Here is a 20,354-nt window from a genome sequence, read left to right on the forward strand (position 1 = left end):
TGGGATCTCAACGGACGACCGCCGGGGACTTGCGAATTAAGATCCGAACTAGCCTCGAACGAGACGGGAGGGAAATGGCCACCAGAGTGAGTACTTTTTAAATACCACTTCGGTTCCCTCCAGTCCCAAAATTCTGATGAAAGTTTTGCCACTCGCTGGTTCTCAGGTAGCGTCCGAACGAGATCCAGGTCAATCTGGCGAATACCTTTTAACTTAGGAAACAAGTGTCCAAGTCAGGTACGACCTCGACCTTGTATTTCACTTGGCCCGTCTAGGCGCTGATTGGACTTAAATTGACTATCGCGGGGCGACGCAAATAGGAACACCGCGGGGCGACGCGGAGGGAAAGGGAAATAGACTATCATGGGGCGACGCGAGGAATTGTGTAAAACTAAATCGCGGGGCGACGTGAGGAATTGTGTAAAACTAAATCGCGGGGCGACGCGAGGAATTGTGTAAGGATAAAAGGAATTGTGTAAGGATAAAATATTTTTTTACCGCGGGGGCGACGCAGGAATGGGCAATCATGGATCCAAAAATAGAGCCGGCCAAAGAAAAAAATTAATTAATAAGCTTTGTTGAATGAAAAGAGACTTTTGTGAATGTCTGTCCTTGAGTGAGAGTCCTTGTGTGATTTTTTGACTGCGGAATGAATTTTTATGTTTTCATGTTTTTAAAAGCCTGTTTGGAGGAGTGGAGCAGCTGTTTGTTTATTTTAGCTCCACCCACTTCTCCAAACAGAGTGAAAGTTTTTTCAACCCTTTGTAGTGTTGTCCTGTATGTGGGAAGGTTTAAGACATTTTAAGTTAGGAACGCAGGTGTGGATTTATTCGGATGATAAGTTACGGAGCTAGGAAATGCACAAAGGATAGGTTTGTTGAGTAAAAGATAAAAAAATACATGGTCCCGGTGGTTGAAAAAAATAATTATTATTTGACACGCTCACTTACTTGTCGAAAGAAAACATGCAATGATTGATTACATTGGGTTGAAAGACATAAATTTAGTCTCGGAATGAAATAAAGAATGCCTTTAAAAAAAAAAGCTTCTCGCTCAAAAAAGTTTTAAATAAAGATTGAAATTACAAAATTTGAATTGGGATTTTGAGATATTAAGAGAAGGCACAGCAAAATACTGAGGTGGATTCAAACTAAAAAAAAAAATTATTACATTGAATCTGATCTCTTAAAGAAAAAAGGAGGAAATAAAACTAAAAGGTTTGGAAACAATCTAGAAATACCTTCACAAGAAAAAGATGAAGACGCCACTTTGAAAGTAAACAAATGATTTTAAATTAACAAATTTACAGAGACACGAGCCCTCCGTGTAAAATACAAAACCTAATTTGAAGAAAGGTGATCTGGAAAAGAGACGTAACGCACTAATTAGGTGCTAAAAAAAAAGGGGTGTTTTGCGATGGAAAAAGACATCACTTACTAAATACTAGTTGATATCAGCTGTGAAAAAGATATTTGTTTAATTGAAAAAAAAAGAATTTGAAGCAGTAAAAGACACTCCCCATTGATAATGATTTTAAATTATGAGAAAGTTTCACTGCAGTTTGAAAGATTTCCAAAATGGACATTGTTTATCAAGAAAAGTCCCGAACAGTCTAAACAAGCAGGAGGGTTTTGAAAATAACGAGGAGAAAAGATCTAAGCTATGCGAACTCAGCACAGAAAGAACTGGGAATTAGAGAATCTTACTAAATTTTCAAATTCTTATAGAAAATGAAACTGGCACGGATGTTTCGATTTTGTGCCGAGAGAAAAAAAAACACAAAATTTGCCCAATGAACGGGACCGTAAAATAAAACGAAATGTTAGAATGTACACAGCGTGTGTGAAAATTGGATTTCAGTAAACAAAATAGCTATTAAAAATGTGTGGTCTCGTTTTAAATCAATCAAAAAAATCTTTGGCAATTAGAAGTTAAGAAAACATTGGAGTTATGACGGCTTTACTAATGATTTCTGCTGTTTTAACAGATTCCTAATTTCTAAGCAAGTTTTGAAGGCACAAAGACTTAAAAAAAGAATTTTTCGGATGATTACGTGAAGTCACGTAATGACATCAGGCTTTCTTACAAACCTGTAAAGGAGTTAACCCTTTCCATTGACTGCTGTTTTATACTGGACATTATTAATTTGGATTTCTTAATAGAATAAAAAAGACTCACCTAACAGAGGAAATGGTGCAATAGTCAGAATAAAAATAAAAACAGAACTAGCCTATGTAATAATACTCGCCTGATACAATTAAAAGAAAGATACTCAAACAAAACAAATTCAAGAGTTAAAAGGTAAGATAAATAAGCTGGAAGAGATTTTTTTTTAAAACGGAACCAGACGGATAGTGCAGTGCGCAGCCATAGCACCATCACCTATGGCAATAGAGCCAATGTACCCCACGGTGGGTAAGTGTAGTCTACAAACCCAACCTAACCTTACCTCCGATTTCACAGAGTGACCGCAACATGCATGGATAAAAGATGAGTAGACCAGAGCCTAACACCTGGTGACGACCAGGCTATCTGTTTAAAATTTGCAGATAAAACACTCACCGAGATGGGACCTCAGCGGCTACTTCGACTCTGGATACTGGGACCTTTAGGCCCATGCAGGCACTGGATAATACAGATGGACTACGAGAGATATAGCACACGCAGGAAAGACACAACTACATGAACTATCTTTGTTTAATTTGACTGCTGAAATATGCAACCCAGCAGCCAAGGACTGGAGCAAGGACAGAACTTATTTTAACACATGGCTATGTATAGTGTATTAAGTAAGGTTGTAATGCAGCAGGCTGCCGATGCCATGGGCGCCAGTAGATTCCGAGGACAGGAGCAAGTTCATAGGACCAAAAGGGGAAGGGCGCAGAAATCCAACTGGATGGAATTTCAGTTCTAGAAGCTCATGCCTGGGCGGACCAAGCTAAACAAGCAGCCAAATCCACCCCGCAAGAAACAGAAGGGTGGGAAGAGAACGGAGCAAAGGGAGGGGGCTAGTAATAAAAGAATCTAAAGAAAGGATATAATTTGGGGTGCGTCAGCGACTACTTATCCTAAAACTAATGGATATCATTTTTCCTAGCTTCTGTGGGAATGAAACTATAAGTCTATACCAGAACCTGGCACAACGGATCCACGAAGGCCCGGAACCCACTACCCTGAGATTTAATGTCAGAAATGGAACAGGGCAAGGTCGGAAAAAAAGGGGAATACTGGAAACACTAGACATGGGTTATGCGGCAGGGGTGATGACAATGAATTCCATAGGCCTGTATGCAATATACGACCGGGTTAACAATTTAAGGCGTAGTCTTGAGTGGTTTAGTGGGGAGGGACTTGGATAACCAAGCCCTACATGCACGGTGGGGAGATGGCGCGGAAGGGGAACTGTTACAAGTGGCCCATACATTGCCTAAATGCCAAGACAATAAAATTGATCCACGCAATGGGGAAAGATATAAGTAAACGATTACAGGCTGAGATAGTTTGCTCCGGGTATGGGGCCTGGATATTAAGTGAGGTACAACATAATTTGGAGCAACTCCAGAATGGAGACATACCAGATTGGATTCCGAACAGCATACTTAACAATTGGACTCTAGATAAAAAAAATGAATAACGCATGCGAGGTACGAAGGAATAGTCACGCATGGGTGCCGAAATTCACATGTATTACTGGGCGGTTGAATATGATCGGATTTGTGTTGTCCATACCACAGTATGATGTAACAAAGGGAGAACCCTTATATCAGATCGATAATATTGGTGAAGTGAGAAACCAAACTCGGTTAGGTTACCATCAGCCTGCCAGACGGGTGATTAAAATTAACAATAGTACCAAAGGCATTGATATAACTGACTGCTATAAAATTAACCAAGTGGTTTTATGTCAAGGTACGCCACGAATGACGAATGATGATTGCAGATTTCACCAAACAAACGGATGCATGCTGAGTATCACTCCTCTCGAACACGATTGCGAAACAATCGCTGCTCTACAAGGGAATGGAGCTCAGGATCAGCCAACCCGACGATTAAGACCAGGGGAGGAGTCACCCCCTGTGTCATCACCAACCCTAACTTGTGTTTCAGGCCCATGGGAAAAATAGATGTAAATGGGTACCACAAATATCCCGAGACAACGGAAATCATCGCCGGAACAATCACGGATACCCTCCGAGAAGGGTACGAAGAGGCGGTATGGGAATCGCAAGGAAAACAGATACTGGAAATAAATGAGGAACAATTACGTTTGGTGCAAGGAATCCAGAATCAAAGACGACAGTATGTCCGGCTGATGGAAGAAATAGACAACTTACAGAGAGACACTAACGCAATGCTGGCTGATCAGCCCTGGTACTCAAAGCTGTGGGACATTGGACTTATTATTCTTATCCATGGGTGAATTTGAATATTATCACATGTACTTGTAGTAATACAGGGTCTGGTTCTGATGGTCATGATGGGATTAACATGTGCACGAATTAAACAGGCCAAACGATAAGTCAGGGCACGCACTATGATTAAGGCCATAAAGGATGAAAATTTAAGCAGTCCTACAGGAAGGACTTATTGGGAAATATGGCCAGCTTGGCGTATAGCCAAGAGCCAAAAGGGGGGAATTGTAAGAGAAATTTGGCATTAGGGGTACCAGCGGGACAAGGGTTAAAGTGCTGGTTCCTGCACTGGCCCATAAGGAGGTAAAAGGCCTTTCTTCGGCCTTGTACCAAGGCTCCAGAAGTTATCAATTCAATAATATTCCGACAGGATACGATGTGAGAACCTAAACAGACATTGATAAGACATTGCGAAGAGGTTCGAGGCAGACTCACAGACAACAAGGAGGATCAGGAAAGAGAATGCGAACGGCTGAATGCGATACTCCTGGAATAGTCACCAGCGTTATCATGGAATGATAAAAGGGGGGAATGAGAATGGTACAGAAGGATTGTAAATGTGGCAGAGGGATGGAGATAGGGAATCATGGGAAAATAGCTAAAGAAATGTCAAGATGCAGACATTGCAGAATCGACAGAAAAAAAGGGGGTTACTGAGAGTTGAGGTTAAACACGGGTCACGGGAAAGAAAAAGCAATCACAGATAGAAGGTAACGTAATGGTTTTCACTAATAATGAGGGGAGAATAACGTAATGCTTTTAACTGATTAGAGGGAAATAGGTTTTACTGATAAAGAAGAAGAATTTAATGAGGCTATAAACAAGCTGATCTCAGGGCCAGCTCTAATTAGGAGACCTCCTCGCCTGCCATTGGACATACTCGGGAGGGGGGGGGGGGGGGAGAAAGAAAGGGAGTGGACAGACCAAGTGCTAATCAAATGTGTTCTGTTTTGAAAATGTATAACTACTGTGCTTTTCGTGCTGTAAAGGGGCTTGTCCAGAGGAAAGTAAACAGGCTCTGATTGAGAGTGTTCCTTTGTCTTGACAAGTCCCGGCCGGAGAATCTTCAATAAAGGTCCTTTACAGAAAAGGCAAGAAGGTGTTCGCGTGTCAGTGTATTCGCTGAAACAGATTGAGGGAAAAATAATCCGTATTAACAAGGGGATGCATTCACTGGTGGCGGTACATGGGAGTGCATGCTTTACAGATATACAACATCACTCCGCCCGCAAAGTCAGAGTGAAAACTATTTACAAGGTGAGGTGTCGGGAGCCTTTCTTTCCCTGGTGGACCGCCTTGGTACAAATGTCTATTCTGACAAACACCCTAGTGGATCGTGGGCATGGTGATAGCTAAAGAAGGGAATAGGGTGTTTGTAGACAAACTAGACAATGGACAAATTTGCAGAAAGCACCTGGACCAAGGTGAGGCTGTGGTTCAGACTGCCCTGAACAACCCACAGCAGACACCACCTTTTTCGAGTCCACAACACACACCCAAAGGATCAACGACACCACCCAGGACCAGGAAATCGAACTCATCACACCCAACAAGACCAGGTTCACCCAGCAGCCCTGCAGGGCCAACAACACGCCAGCCCAGCGAGGGCACAGCCAACACACCAGAACAGACATTTGTACCGAGGCGGTCCACCAGGGAAAGAAAGGCTCCCGACCAGTGACCAATAGGTCGTCCTGAAAAACCACCGTGTGTGGTACCGACTTGAGTACACTCTCCATGTTTCTCTGAAAGATCACTGCAACCGACCGAATTCCAAACAGGCATCTGTTGTAGATGAACAGTCCCTTGTGCGTGTTGATGCAGATGAGGCCCTTCGAAGACTCCTCCAGCTCCTGCGTCATGTAGGCCGGAGTCAGGTCGAGCTTAGTGAACGTCTTGCCTCCTGCCAGCGTCGCAAATAGGTCGTCTGCCTTAGGTAGCGGGTATTGGTCCTGTAGCGAGAAACAATTAATAGTTATTTTATAATTGTCGCAAATCCTGACTGTGCCATCACTTTTGAGTACTGGAATAATCGGGCTGGCCCACTCGCTGAATTCCACTGGGGAGATGATGCCCTCGCGTTGCAGCCTGTCCAGCTCAATTTCCACTCTCTCGCGCCTTGTGGTGAATGGGCCGTGCCTCTGGGACCAAGTGGTTCCGCACCTTCGCCCCGGAAAAGTTTCCAATGCCTGGCTCAAAAAGGGAAGGAAATTTGTGAAGAACCTGGGTACATGAGGCCTCATCGACATGTGATAGCGCTCGGATGTCATTCCAGTTCCAGCGGATTTTGCACAGCCAGCTCCTTCCAAGCAGTGTGGGGCCATCGCCCGGGACAATCCAGAGTGGCAGTTCATGCACCATGCCCTCGTAGGTGACCTTGACCATGGCGCTGCCCAGAACAGTGATAAGCTCTTTGGTCTACGTTCTCAGTTTCGTATGGATGGGGCTCAGGGCTGGGCTGAATGCCTTGTTACACCACAGTCTCTCAAACATCATTTTACTCATGATGGATTGGCTATCGCCAGTGTCTAGTTCCATGGCTACGGGTAAGCTATTCAATTTTACGTTTAGCATTATAGGTGGACATTTCGTCTCAAATGTGTGCACCCAGTGTACTTCAGCATCTGCCTCTTCTGAGGCTCGAAATTGCTTTGATCCACCATGGACCGATCTTCCTCTGCCACGTGGTGGTTAGCAGGTTTTGCAGAGCTTGCAGCTCATTTGCAAGCTCGTTGGAGGTGCCCCATTGTTCCACAGCTCTTGCAAACATACCCTTTGAAGTGGCATGACTAGGTTGAATGGAAGCCTCCACAACGCCAACAAGGTGTGAATTGCCTTGCATTCATCCTTTGTTGGGGACTCAGTCATCTGGGTCACCTGAGGCCTGCTGGCAGTTGCAGACTCGTGGGTTCTGCTCTGTACATTTCTGCTCGCAAACACAGTTCCAGTTAATTTATGAACATTGTTAGCACTTGTGAGCTGAGAGATTTGTTTGGTGTTATCACTGGTGGACATAAACGCCTGTGCTATCGCAATGGCCTTACTGAGGGTCGGTGTCTCTACAGTCAAAAGTTTTCGTAGGATGGACTCGTGGCCATTGCCCAATACAAAAAAGTCTCTGAGCATTTGCTCCAGGTAGCCATCAAACTCACATTGTCCTGCAAGTCACCTTAGCTCGGCGACGTAGCTCACCACTTCCTGACCTTCAGATCGCTGGGACGTGTAGAACCGATACCTTGCCATCAGCACGCTCTCCCTCGGGTTAAGATGCTCCCGAACCAGTGTACACAGCTCCTCATATGACTTATCTGTGGGTTTCACTGGAGCCAGAAGATTCTTCATCAGGCTGTAGGTCGGTGCCCCGCAGACCGTGAGGAGGACCGCTCTCCTTTTTGCAGCGCTTCCTTCTCTGTCAAGCTCGTTGGCTACAAAGTACTGGCCTAGCCGTTCGACATAGGCTTCCCAGTCCTCACCCTCCGAGAACTTCTCCAGGATGCCCACAGTTTGCTGCATCTTTGCGTTGGATTCGTATACTCGTCGCCAGTTATTGTGTTCCTAACACAGATGAGGCTGCACACAGGGAGGTTAAAGTAACAGTGACCTCAGTCTTTAATAAGACATTCCAGAGTGAGGAACAGGCCTTAGGGGCTGGCTTATATACAGTGCTCCCAAGTGATGCTGGGATCCCTCGGGACTTCAGGGGATGAGCTCCCTGGTGGCGGAACATGCAAGTGCATGCTTTACAGATACACAACACAAACCACTCGGATGTTTCAATCTCTAGACTCCAATGAGAGTTCTTCTTCAACATTATCCGTGCCACAATCCTCAAGTTGTGTATCTGCAATCCTTACACCTTGGCACCCTGTGCTCGCTGACCTACATTGACTTCCGGTTAAGAAATGCCTCAATTTCAAAATTCTTAACCTTATTTTCAAATCTCTCCATGGCCTTGCCCCTCCCTATCTCTAATCTCCTCCAGCCCCACAACCATACCCCCCCCCCCGCTCCCCGGAGATGGCTGCGCTCCTCTAATTCTGCCCTCGAGCTTATAATCGCTGAACCATCGGAGGCCGTGACTTCTGTTGCCTAGGCCCACAGCTCTGGAACTCCCTCCCGAAACCTCTCCGCCTCTCTTTCCTCCTTCAAGACGCTCCTTAAAACTTATGCAGCTCGGTGTCAAATATTTAGCACATAATACTCCTGTGAAGCGCCTTGCGACATTTCACTATGTTGAAGGCACTAGATAAATACAAGTTGTTGTTGTTGTTGGCTGTCTTCTCACCTTCTTAGACCCACTCAATGTTTTGAGCTTATCAGAAATTTGTTCAGGCTCTCTCCATATCCTTAAAAAAGCTGATTCCACTGGACATCCTTTGCCAACTCCTGCTCGACTACCTTTACCTTGTAAAGTATCCCCGTGGACCCAAACCCCTTCCCATTCAGTCCTGTTGAGAATTTCCAGGATGCGAATTGACCAAAGCACTTTGCCAGTGCACTCACATGCATAAGAACATAAGAACATAAGAACATAAGAATTAGAAACAGGAGTAGGCCATCTAGCCCCTCGAGCCTGCTCCGCCATTCAACAAGATCATGGCTGATCTGGCCGTGGACTCAGCTCCACTTACCTGCCCGCTCCCCGTAACCTTTAATTCCCTTATTGGTTAAAAATCTATCTGTCTGTGATTTGAATACATTCAATGAGCTAGCCTCAACTGCTTCCTTGGGCAGAGAATTCCACAGATTCACAACCCTCTGGGAGAAGAAATTCCTTCTCAACTCGGTTTTAAATTGGCTCCCCCGTATTTTGAGGCTGTGCCCCCTAGTTCTAGTCTCCCCGACCAGTGGAAACAACCTCTCTGCCTCTATCTTGTCTATCCCTTTCATTATTTTAAATGTTTCTATAAGATCACCCCTCATCCTTCTGAACTCCAACGAGTAAAGACCCAGTCTACTCAATCTATCATCATAAGGTAACCCCCTTATCTCCGGAATCAGCCTAGAGAATCGTCTCTGTACCCCCTCCAAAGCCAGTATATCCTTCCTTAAGTAAGGTGACCAAAACTGCACGCAGTACTCCAGGTGCGGCCTCACCAATACCCTATACAGTTGCAGCAGGACCTCCCTGCTTTTGTACTCCATCCCTCTCGCAATGAAGGCCAACATGCCATTCGCCTTCCTGATTACCTGCTGCACCTGCAAACTAACTTTTTGGTTTCATGCGCGGAATGTCTGATTAAGGTTAACGGGTCCTTGATGGCGCCCCTTCGCTTTAGGAGAGGGGTGCGCCAGGGATGCCCCATGTCCGGCCAGTTATACGCCGTTTGCGTGGAGCCTTTCCTGCGCCTCTTGCGGACGAGGTTGACGGGACTGGCTCTGCAAGGGCCGGGCGTGGAGGTCGTCCTCTCGGCTTATGCCGATGACGTGCTCCTCGCGGTAGAGGATCCCGCTGACCTGCGGAGGATGCGTGAGTGCCAGGAGATTTATTCGGCCGCGTCCTCCGCCAGGATCAACTGGGAGAAATGTTCCGGACTCCTGGTGGGTCAGTGGCAGGTGGACTCCCTGCCGGAGGAGCTCAGGCCTTTTGCCTGGAGCACGACCCATCTCCTCTATCTGGGAGTCTACCTTAGCCCCGACGAGGAAGCCTGGCCGGCAAACTGGCAGGAGCTGGAGGCCAAGGTCGCCGCTCGCCTAGGGCGCTGGACAGGACTGCTCCGAGTGCTGTCCTACAGGGGTCAAGCGCTAGTCATAAACCAGCTGGTGGCCGCCATGTTGTGGTACCGGCTGGTCACTTTGACCCCTCCCCCTGCGTTTGTCGCCAAGATACAGAAGAAGCTGGTGGACTTCTTCTGGAACAACAGGAAGCACTGGGTCTCTGCTGCGGTCTTGAGTCTCCCGCTTGAGGAAGGCGGTCAGTCGTTGGTGTGCGTCAGCACCCAGCTCGCGACTTTCCGTCTTCAGACCCTGCAGAGATACCTTTACGTCGAGCCCCCTCCTAGGTGGTGTGCTCTGGCGACGTATTTCTTCCGCCAGCAGCGCGACCTCAATTACGACACGCAGCTCCTGTTTGTGAACTTGGGGGGTGTCAGGACCGCCCTCCGGGAGCTGCGGGATAACCCTGCGATCTCCCAAGCCGAGGTCTCGTGGTGTTGGCCCAGAGAGATGGTGCAAGTAGAGGGAGGGAGTTACAAAGCATGATTTGAGCTGCTTTTGGGGGACCGAGCGATTGCCGACTTAACGATTGCGCGTGATACAGCAACGTCTGACAGGAGAAACTCTGGTCTCGGAATGTGGGAATACAGACAGGTGAGAGGAAAAGAATGGTCTCCAAGACCAATGCGTTGCTTGGGTTTTACAGCACACAACACAGGCCATTCGGCCTATCTGGTCTGTGCCTCCTCCTAGCCTACTTCATCCAGGGTTTATCAATAGAGAAATAGAATATAAAAGCAAAAAGATCATTCTAGAAATTTATGAATCACTGGTTAGGCCTCAGCTGGAGTATTGTGGACAGTTCTGGGCCCACGCTTCAGGAAAAATGCAATGGCCTTATAAGGGTACAGAGGAGGTTTACCAGGGTGTTGGGGATGTTGGCCTGAGCAAGAACACTGATGTTGGTGCGTCTGTCCTCCCAGTGGATTTGCAGGATCTTGCGGAGGCAGTGCTGGTGGTACTTCTCCAGTGCTTTGGGTGTCTATTGTATAGAGTCCACGTCTCTGAGCCATACAGGAGACCGGGTATCACTGCTGCTCTGTAGACCATAAACTTGGTGCTAGATTTGAGGTCCTGGTCTTCAAACACTCTCTTCCTCAGGCAACCGAAGGCTGGAGGCGGTGTGGGACCTAGTCATCGATGTCTGCCCTTGCTGAAGTAGACTCCCGAGGTATGGAAAGTGGTCCACGTTGTCCCCACCCTTTCCTTCAACCACTGTCTGGCCCACCTGTGACAGAGACTGTAATTCCCATATTGGACTGTCCAGTCACCTGAGAACTCACTGTTAGAGTGGAAGCAAGTCTTCCTCGATTTCGAGGGACTGCCTATGATGATGATGACCAGGGTGTTCCCAGGGATGAGGGACTGGTTGGAAAAGTTCGGACTGTTCTCCCTGGAACAGAGAAGGTTGAGGTGACCTACAGAGGTTTGAAGATGATGAGAGGTTTTGATAGAAATATTCCCTGTGGCGAGTGGGCCAATCACCAGAGGTCAGGGGTTGAAAACCATTGGTGAAAGATGTACCGGGAAGACGGGGGAAATGTTTTCCCTCACAGAGATCTGGGGATCTGCAACACTCCCTGAACAGCTGGTGGGAACGGATTCCATCAATAATCTGAAGAGGGAGTTGGACAGGTTTGAGGGTGGGAAGCTTACCGGGTTAGGAACAAAAAGCGGGAACGTGGGACTAAGCACGGCTGCTCTTTCCAAGAACTGGCACAGGCACAGCGGGTCAAATGGCCTCCTTCTGTGCTGTAAGTTTCTGATTCTAGAATCCCTATCAGCATATCCCTCGATTCCTTTCTCCCTCCTGTTAATCTAGCTTCTCCTTAAACTTTAATTCCCCTTACTTTCATGCTCTCTGCTTCTCCCAATCCATTGAGCACTTTATTTCCCCTTTCTGATGTTACATCCTGGTGCCCAAACCCTGCCAAATTAGCTTAAACCCTCCCCAACAGCACCAGCAAACCTCCCCGTGAGGTTATTGGTTCCGGCCCCGATGAGGTGCAACCTGTACCACTACAGATACAAAACAAATGTGGATGTGACATCACGCTATTGAAACACATTCGGATACTGTTTATAAATAATACAATAACACGGGGTGGTTTCACAGGACCTTTCCAACTCTCCAAAGTTACCATCAACTCTCGGCTGTCCACACTGCCTCAGGTTCTCGCTGACAACGGTCCTTCTGTCTTGGAGCTCCAGCATCGCCGACTGATTTTTTTCCCCAAAAATAAACACTTCCTATATTAATGGGATTATTGGGCATAACCGTCACCAACCGACCAATCGGCTTCTTAATTGCAACCATTTAGAATTTGGGTGATGTAATGTATTTGCTTCATGAGTTCTTTGCTTAAGAATTCATAGCAACGCATTGCTATTACGAAATAGTGGGTTTATCAACAAAGGTTTAATAATCACACTACATATGACCAGTGCATCCACTAGGGTCACAACTGCATACCTCTTCGTGGATAACCGAGACCCAACTGACTGGGGTTTTATTAAGTCTTGTCTTCTTCTTAGGCGGTCCCTCATATTGAGGGTGATTTGCTTCCATGCCAAAAAGGGATGTGTTCACAGGTGTTTCAATTAAGGACCTGTCATTCCAGATCCCGAACTGCATGTTGAAGGGTGGAAGATGCCAGTGCGTGGATAACTTTAACGTGGGGTGACCGTTGCACACCAGCCACCACACGAGCTTGACAGAGCTAGGTCTTGGTCCAGTGGCAAGGGTTAACCAAGATGATTGGAGACCAGCTCTGCTGCACAGACCCAGTGCGCACACATAGAAACATAGAAAATAGGTACAAGAGTAGGCCATTCAGCCCTTCGAGCCTGCAACACCATTCAATAAGATCATGGCTGATCATTCCCTCAGTATCCCTTTCCTGCTTCCTCTCCATACCCCTGATCCCCTTAGCCGTAAGGGCAACATCGAACTCCCGCTTGAATATATCCAATTAACTGGCATCAACAACTCTCTGCGACAGGGAATTCCATAGATTAACAACTCTCAGTGAAGAAGTTTCTCCTCTTCTCAGTCCTAAATGGCCTACCCCTTATCCTAAGACTATGTCCCCTGGTTCTGGACTTCCCCAACATCGGGAACATTCTTCCCACATCTAACCTGTCCAGTCCCATCAGATTCTTATACGTTTCTACGAGATCCCCTCTCATCCTTCTAAACTCCAGTGAATAAAGGCCCAGTTGATCCAGTCTCTCCTCATATGTCAGCCCATCCATCCCGGGAATCAGTCTGGTGAACCTTTGCTGCACTCCCTCAATAGCAAAAACATCCTTCCTCAGATTAGGAGACTAAAACTGAACACAATATTCCAGGTGAGGCCTCACCAAGGCCCTGTACAATTGCAGTAAGACCTCCCTGCTCCAATACTCAAATCCCCTAGCTATGAAGGCCAACATACCATTTGCCTTCTTCACCGCCTGTTGTACCTGCATGCCAACCTTCAGTGACTGATGAACCATGACACCCAGGTCTCGTTGCACCTCCCCTTTTCCTAATCTGCCGCCATCCAGATAATATTCTGTCTTTGTGTTTTTGCCCCCAAAGTGGATAACCTCACATTTATCCACATTATACTGCATCTGCCCACTCACCTAACCTGTCCAAGTCACCCTGCAGCCTCTTGGCATCCTCCTCACAGCTCACACCGCGACCCAGCTTAGTGTCCTTCATAGCTAGGGGATTTGAGTATAGGAGCAGGGAGGTCTTACTGCAGTTGTACAGGGCCTTGGTGAGGCCTCACCTGGAATATTGTGTTCAGTTTTGGTCTCCTAATCTGAGGAAGGACGTCCTTGCTATTGAGGGAGTGCAGCGAAGGTTCACCAGACTGATTCCCGGGATGGCTGCACTGACATATGAGGAGAGACTGGATCAACTGGGCCTGTATTCACTGGAGTTTAGAAGGATGAGAGAGGATCTCATAGAAACATATAAAATTCTGACGGGACTGGACAGGTTAGATGCTGGAAGAATGTTCCCGATGTTGGGGAAGTCCAGAACCAGGGGACACAGTCTAACGATAAGTGGTAGGCCATTTAGGACAGAGATGAGGAAAAACTTCTTCACTCAGAGTTATTAACCTGTGGAATTCCTTACCGCAGAGTTGTTGATACTAGTTCATTAGATATACTCAAGAGGGAGTTAGATATGGCCCTTACGGCTAAAGGGATCAAGGGGTATAGAGAGAAAGCAGGAAAGGGGTACTGAGGGAATGATCAGCCATGATCTTATTGAATGGTGGTGCAGGCTCGAAGGGCCGAATGGCCAACTTCTGCACTTATTTTCTATGTTTCTATGTAAGATAAAGAAAAAAACTTTTTTCCTGGATCATATAATGACATGATGCTGTTTGAGAGAAAGTAATTCATATGTGAAAAGAAAAAAGACTTGAATTTATATAGCGCCTTTCACGACCACCGGACGTCTCAAAGTGGTTTACAGCCAATGAAGCACTTTTGGAGCGTAGTCACTGTTGTATTGTGGGAAACGCTGCAGCCAATGTGCACATAGCAAGCTCCCACACACAGCAATGTGATAATGACCAGATAATCTGTTTTTGCTCTGTTGATTGAGGTATAAATATTGGCCAGGACACCGGGGAGAACTCCCCTGCTCTTCTTCGAAGTAGTGCCGTCCCATCTGAGAGACGGCACCTCCAACAGTGCAGCACTCCCTCAGCACTGCATTGGAGTGTCAGGCTGTGCTGTGTCTCTCTGGAGTGGGACTTGAACCCACAGACTTCCGACTCCGAGGCGAGAGTGCTGCCCACTAAGCCACAGCTGACCCGCGCGTAAACCGGGGCCATTGGAGGAAGCAACGTGCAGCGGTGCGACCAGGAAATCGGCGCAGTCGCGGCCTGCAAGACCTTCAGCAGGCCTGAGCCACTGCAGGGAGCAGCGCGTGGCAGCGTACCACTGCAGGGAGCAGCGTGGGGCGGTATACCACTGCAGGGAGCAGCGTGTGGCAGTGTACCACTGCAGGGAGCAGCGTACCACTGCAGGGAGCAGCGTGGGGCGGTATACCACTGCAGGGAGCAGCGTGTGGCAGCGTACCACTGCAGGGAGCAGCGCGTGGCAGCGTACCACTGCAGGGAGCAGTGTGTGGCAGCGTACCACTGCAGGGAGCAGCGTGGGGTGGTATACCACTGCAGGGAGCAGCGTGGGGCGGTATACCACTGCAGGGAGCAGCGTACCACTGCAGGGAGCAGTGTACCACTGCAGGGAGCAGCGCGTGGCAGCGTACCACTGCAGGGAGCAGTGTACCACTGCAGGGAGCAGTGTACCACTGCAGGGAGCAGCGTACCACTGCAGGGAGCAGCGTGTGGCAGCGTACCACTGCAGGGAGCAGCGTGTGGCAGCGTACCACTGCAGGGAGCAGCGTACCACTGCAGGGAGCAGCGCGTGGCAGCGTATCACTGCAGGGAGCAGCGTACCACTGCAGGGAGCAGTGTACCACTGCAGGGAGCAGTGTACCACTGCAGGGAGCAGCGTATCACTGCAGGGAGCAGCGTACCACTGCAGGGAGCAGCGTACGGCGGTATACCACTGCAGGGAGCAGCGCGTGGCAGCGTACCACTGCAGGGAGCAGCGTGTGGCAGCGTACCACTGCAGGGAGCAGCGTACCACTGCAGGGAGCAGCGTGGGGCGGTATACCACTGCAGGGAGCAGCGTGGGGCGGTATACCACTGCAGGGAGCAGCGCGTGGCAGCGTACCACTGCAGGGAGCAGCGTGTGGCAGCGTACCACTGCAGGGAGCAGCGTGGGGCGGTATACCACTGCAGGGAGCAGCGTGGGGCGGTATACCACTGCAGGGAGCAGCGTGGGGCGGTATACCACTGCAGGGAGCAGCGTGGGGCGGTATACCACTGCAGGGAGCAGCGTGGGGCGGTATACCACTGCAGGGAGCAGCGTGGGGCGGTATACCACTGCAGGGAGCAGCGTGGGGCGGTATACCACTGCAGGGAGCAGCGTGGGGCGGTATACCACTGCAGGGAGCAGCGTGGGGCGGTATACCACTGCAGGGAGCAGCGCGTGGCAGCGTACCACTGCAGGGAGCAGTGTACCACTGCAGGGAGCAGTGTACCACTGCAGGGAGTAGCGCGTGCTGCTGCAGGAGGGCGACCTACGAAGCCAGGTCGCTGATTGCAGTGCGGGCAGGCACAGCAGGAGGGGCGAAGGAGCGGCAACAGTCCGTAGAGGGAAGTGACCAGGGCCCAGGAGAGGCGAGGGCCCAGGGACAGCACGGGGCAGCACGGGCCAGCGCACACTGCGATATGTGTGCGTGCGCTCGGTCTGTGCAGCAGAGCTGGTTTCTAGTTAGTCTTCGGTAACACTTGCCACTGGACCATAGAAACATAGAAAATAGGTGCAGGAGTAGGTCATTCGGCCCCTCGAGCCTACACCGCCATTCAATAAGATCATGGCTGATCATTCACCTCAGTACCCCTTTCCTGCTTTCTCTCCATACCCCTTGATCCCTTTAGCCTTAGGGCCATATCTAACTCCCTCTTGAATATATCTAACGAACTGGCCTCAACAACTCTCTGCGGCAGGGAATTCCACAGGTTAACAATTCTCTAAGTGAAGAAGTTTCTCCTCATCTCAGTCCTAAATGGTTTACCCCTTATCCTTAGACTGTGTCCCCTGGTTCTGGACTTCCCCAACATTGGGAACATTCTTCCTGCATCTAACCTGTCCAGTCCCGTCAGAATTTGATGTGTTTCTATGAGATCCCCCCTCATCCTTCTAAACTCCAGTGAATATAAGCCTAGTCGATCCTGTCTTTCATAGAAACATAGAAAATAGGAGCAGTAGTAGGCTCTCCGGCCCTTCGAGTCTGCACCGCCATTCAATATGATCATGGCTGATCCTCTATCTCAACATCAAATTCCTGCCTTTTCCCCATACCCCTTGATGCCTTTTGCTTCTAGAAATCTATCTATCTCTCTCTTATAAATATATTCAGTGACTTGGCCTCCACAGCCTTCCGTGGCAGAGAATTCCACAGGTTCCCCATCCTCCAAGTGAAAACATTTCTCGTCCCGGTTCTAAATTTCCTACCCCGTATCCCGAGACTGTGATCCCTTGTTCTAGACTTCCCAGCCAGGGGAAACATCCTCCCCACATCCAGTCTGTCCAACCCAGTCACAATTTTATACGTTTCAATGAGATCACCTCTCATTCTTCTAAACTCTAGTGAATACAGGCCTAGTCGACCCAATCTCTCCTCATACCACAGTCCTGCCATCCCAGGAATCAGTCTGGTGAACCTTCGCTGCACTCCCTCTTAGGTAAGGAGACCAAAACTGCACACAATATTCCAGGTGCGGTCTCACCTTGGCCCTGTATAACTGGAGTAAGACATCCTTGCTCCTGTACTCAAATCCTCTTGCAATGAAGGCCAACATACCATTTGCTTTCCTAACTGCTTGCTGCACCAGCATGTCTGCTTTCAATGTCTGGTGTACAAGGACACCCAGGTCCCTTTGTACATCGACACTTCCCAAGCTATCACCATTTAAATAATACTTTGTCTTCATGTTTTTCCTACCAAAGTGGATAACTTCACATTTATCCACGTTATACTGCATCTTTCTTCATATGTCAGTCCTGCAATCGCGGGAATCAGTCTGGTGAACCTTCGCTGCACTCCCTCAATAGCAAGGTCCTTCCTCAGATTAGGAGACCAACACTGAACACAATATTCCAGGTGAGGCCTCACCAAGGCCCTGTACAACTGCAGTAAGACCTCCCTGCTCCTATACTCAAATCCTCTCGCTATGAAGGCCAACATACCATTTGCTTTCTTCACCGCCTGCTGTACCTGCATGCCAACCTTCAATGACTGATGAACCATGACACCCAGGTCTCGTTGCACCTCCCCTTTTCCTAATCTGTCACCATTCAGATAATATTCTGCCTTCCTGTTTTTGCCACCAAAATGGATAACCTCACATTTATCCACATTATACTGCATCTGCCATGCATTTGCCCACTCACCTAACCTGTTCAAGTCACCCTGCAGCCTCTCAGCATCCTCCTCACAGCCACCCAGCTTAGTGTCATCTGCAAACTTGGAGATATTACATTCAATTCCTTCATCTAAATCATTGGTGTATATTGTAAAGAGCTGGGGTCCCAGCACTGAGCCCTGCGGCACCCCACTAGTCACTGCCTGCCATTCTGAAAAGGACCCGTTTATCCCGACTCTCTGCTTCCTGTCTGCCAACCAGTTCTCTATCCACGTCAGTATATTACCCCCAATACCGTGTGCTTTAATTTTGCACACCAATCTCTTGTGGGACCTTGTCAAAAGCATTTTAAAAGTCCAAATACACCACATCCACTGGTTCTCCCTTGTCCACTCGACTGGTTACATCCTCAAAAAATTCTAGAAAATTTGTCAAGCATGATTTCCCTTTCATAAATCCATGCTGACTTGGACCGATCCTGTCACTGCTTTCCAAATGCGCTATTTCATCTTTAATAATTGATTCTAGCATTTTCTCCACTCCTGATGTCAGGCTAACCGGTCTATAATTACCCACTTTCTCTCACCCTTCCTTTTTAAAAAGTGGTGTTACATTAGCTACCCTCCAGTTCACAGGAACTGATCCAGAGTCGATAGACTGTTGGACAATGACCACCAATGCATCCACTATTTCTCTTCTGTTGTTCCTCCTCTCCCCCCCTCCCCCGGGGACACTGTCTCTCTCTCTCTCTCCCCCCTCCCCCGGGGACACCGTCTCTCTCTCTCTCTCCCCCCCCCTCCCCCCGGGGACACCGTCTCTCTCTCTCTCTCCCCCCCCCTCCCCCGGGGACACCGTCTCTCTCTCTCTCCCCCCCCCCCTCCCCCCGGGGACACCGTCTCTCTCTCTCTCTCCCCCCCCTCCCCCGGGGACACTGTCTCTCTCTCCCCCCCCCCCCTCCCCCGGGGACACTGTCTCTCTGCCCCCCTCCCCGGGGACACTGTCTCTCTCTCTCTCTCCCCCCCCCCTCCCCGGGGACACTGTCTCTCTCTCTCTCCCCCCCCCCTCCCCCGGGGACACTGTCTCTCTCTCCCCCCCCCCCTCCCCCGGGGACACCGTCTCTCTCTCCCCCCCCCCCCCCTCCCCCGGGGACACTGTCTCTCTCTCTCTCCCCCCCCCCCCCCCCCCGGGGACACCGTCTCTCTCTCTCCCCCCCCTCCCCCCGGGGACACTGTCTCTCTCTCTCCCCCCCCCCCCCCCCCCGGGGACACCGTCTCTCTCTCCCCCCCCCTCCCCCCGGGACACCGTCTCTCTCTCCCCCCTCCCCCCCGGACACTATCTATCTGCCCCCTCCCCGGGGACACCGTCTCTCTCTCGCCCCCCTCCCCCGGGGGACACCGTCTCTCTCTCCCCCCCCCCCCCCCCGGGGACACTGTCTCTCTCTCTCCCCCCCTCCCCCGGGGACACTGTCTCTCTCCCCCCCCTCCCCCGGGGAACCGTCTCTCTACACTATCTCTCTGCCCCCCTCCCCCGGGGACACCGTCTCTCTCCTCCCCCCCCCTCCCCCGGGGACACTGTCTCTCTCTCTCGCCCCCCCTCCCCCGGGGACACTGTCTCTCTCCCCCCCCTCCCCCCGGGGACACCGTCTCTCTCTCTCTCCCCCCCCCTCCCCCGGGGACACCGTCTCTCTCTCTCTCCCCCTCCCCCGGGGACAGCCTCTCTCTCTCTCCCCCCCCCCTCCCCCGGGGACACGTCTCTCTCTCCCCCCCCCTCCCCCGGGGACACTGTCTCTCTCTGCCCCCCCTCCCCCCGGGGACACCGTCTCTCTCTCTCCCCCCCCTTCCCCGGGGACACTGTCTCTCTCTCTCTCCCCCCCCCTCCCCGGGGAACACCGTCTCTCTCTCTCTCCTCCCCCCCTCCCCCCGGGAACACCGCTCTCTCTCTCTCCCCCCCTCCCCCGGGGAACACCGTCTCTCTCTCTCTCTCCCCCCCCCTCCCCCGGGGACACTGTCTCTCTCCCCCCTCCCCCGGGGACACTGTCTCTCTCTCTCTCTCTCTCTCTCCCCCCCCCTCCCCCGGGGAACACCGTCTCTCTCTCTCTCTCCCCCCCTCCCCCCGGGGACACCGTCTCTCTCTCTCTTCCCCCCCTCCCCCGGGACACCGTCTCTCCTCTCTCCTCCCCCCCCCTCCCCCGGGGAACACCGTCTCTCTCTATCTCTCTCCC

General features: G+C 50.0%; 1 protein-coding gene across 1 annotated transcript in view; it reads left to right on the forward strand.

The window, feature by feature from the left end:
* The first annotated feature begins 4,111 nt into the window (after nt 1-4,111).
* LOC139260408 (protein lifeguard 3-like) overlaps nt 4,112-20,354 on the forward strand; it is a 21,322-nt gene continuing 5,079 nt past the window's right edge. Inside the window, exon 1 of the mRNA XM_070876980.1 lies at nt 4,112-4,213. Coding sequence (XP_070733081.1) covers nt 4,112-4,213 — 102 coding nt within the window. The remainder of the gene's footprint in view (nt 4,214-20,354) is intronic.

The sequence above is a fragment of the Pristiophorus japonicus genome, chromosome 3 (assembly GCF_044704955.1).
Source record: "Pristiophorus japonicus isolate sPriJap1 chromosome 3, sPriJap1.hap1, whole genome shotgun sequence".
Taxonomy (NCBI): domain Eukaryota; kingdom Metazoa; phylum Chordata; class Chondrichthyes; family Pristiophoridae; genus Pristiophorus; species Pristiophorus japonicus.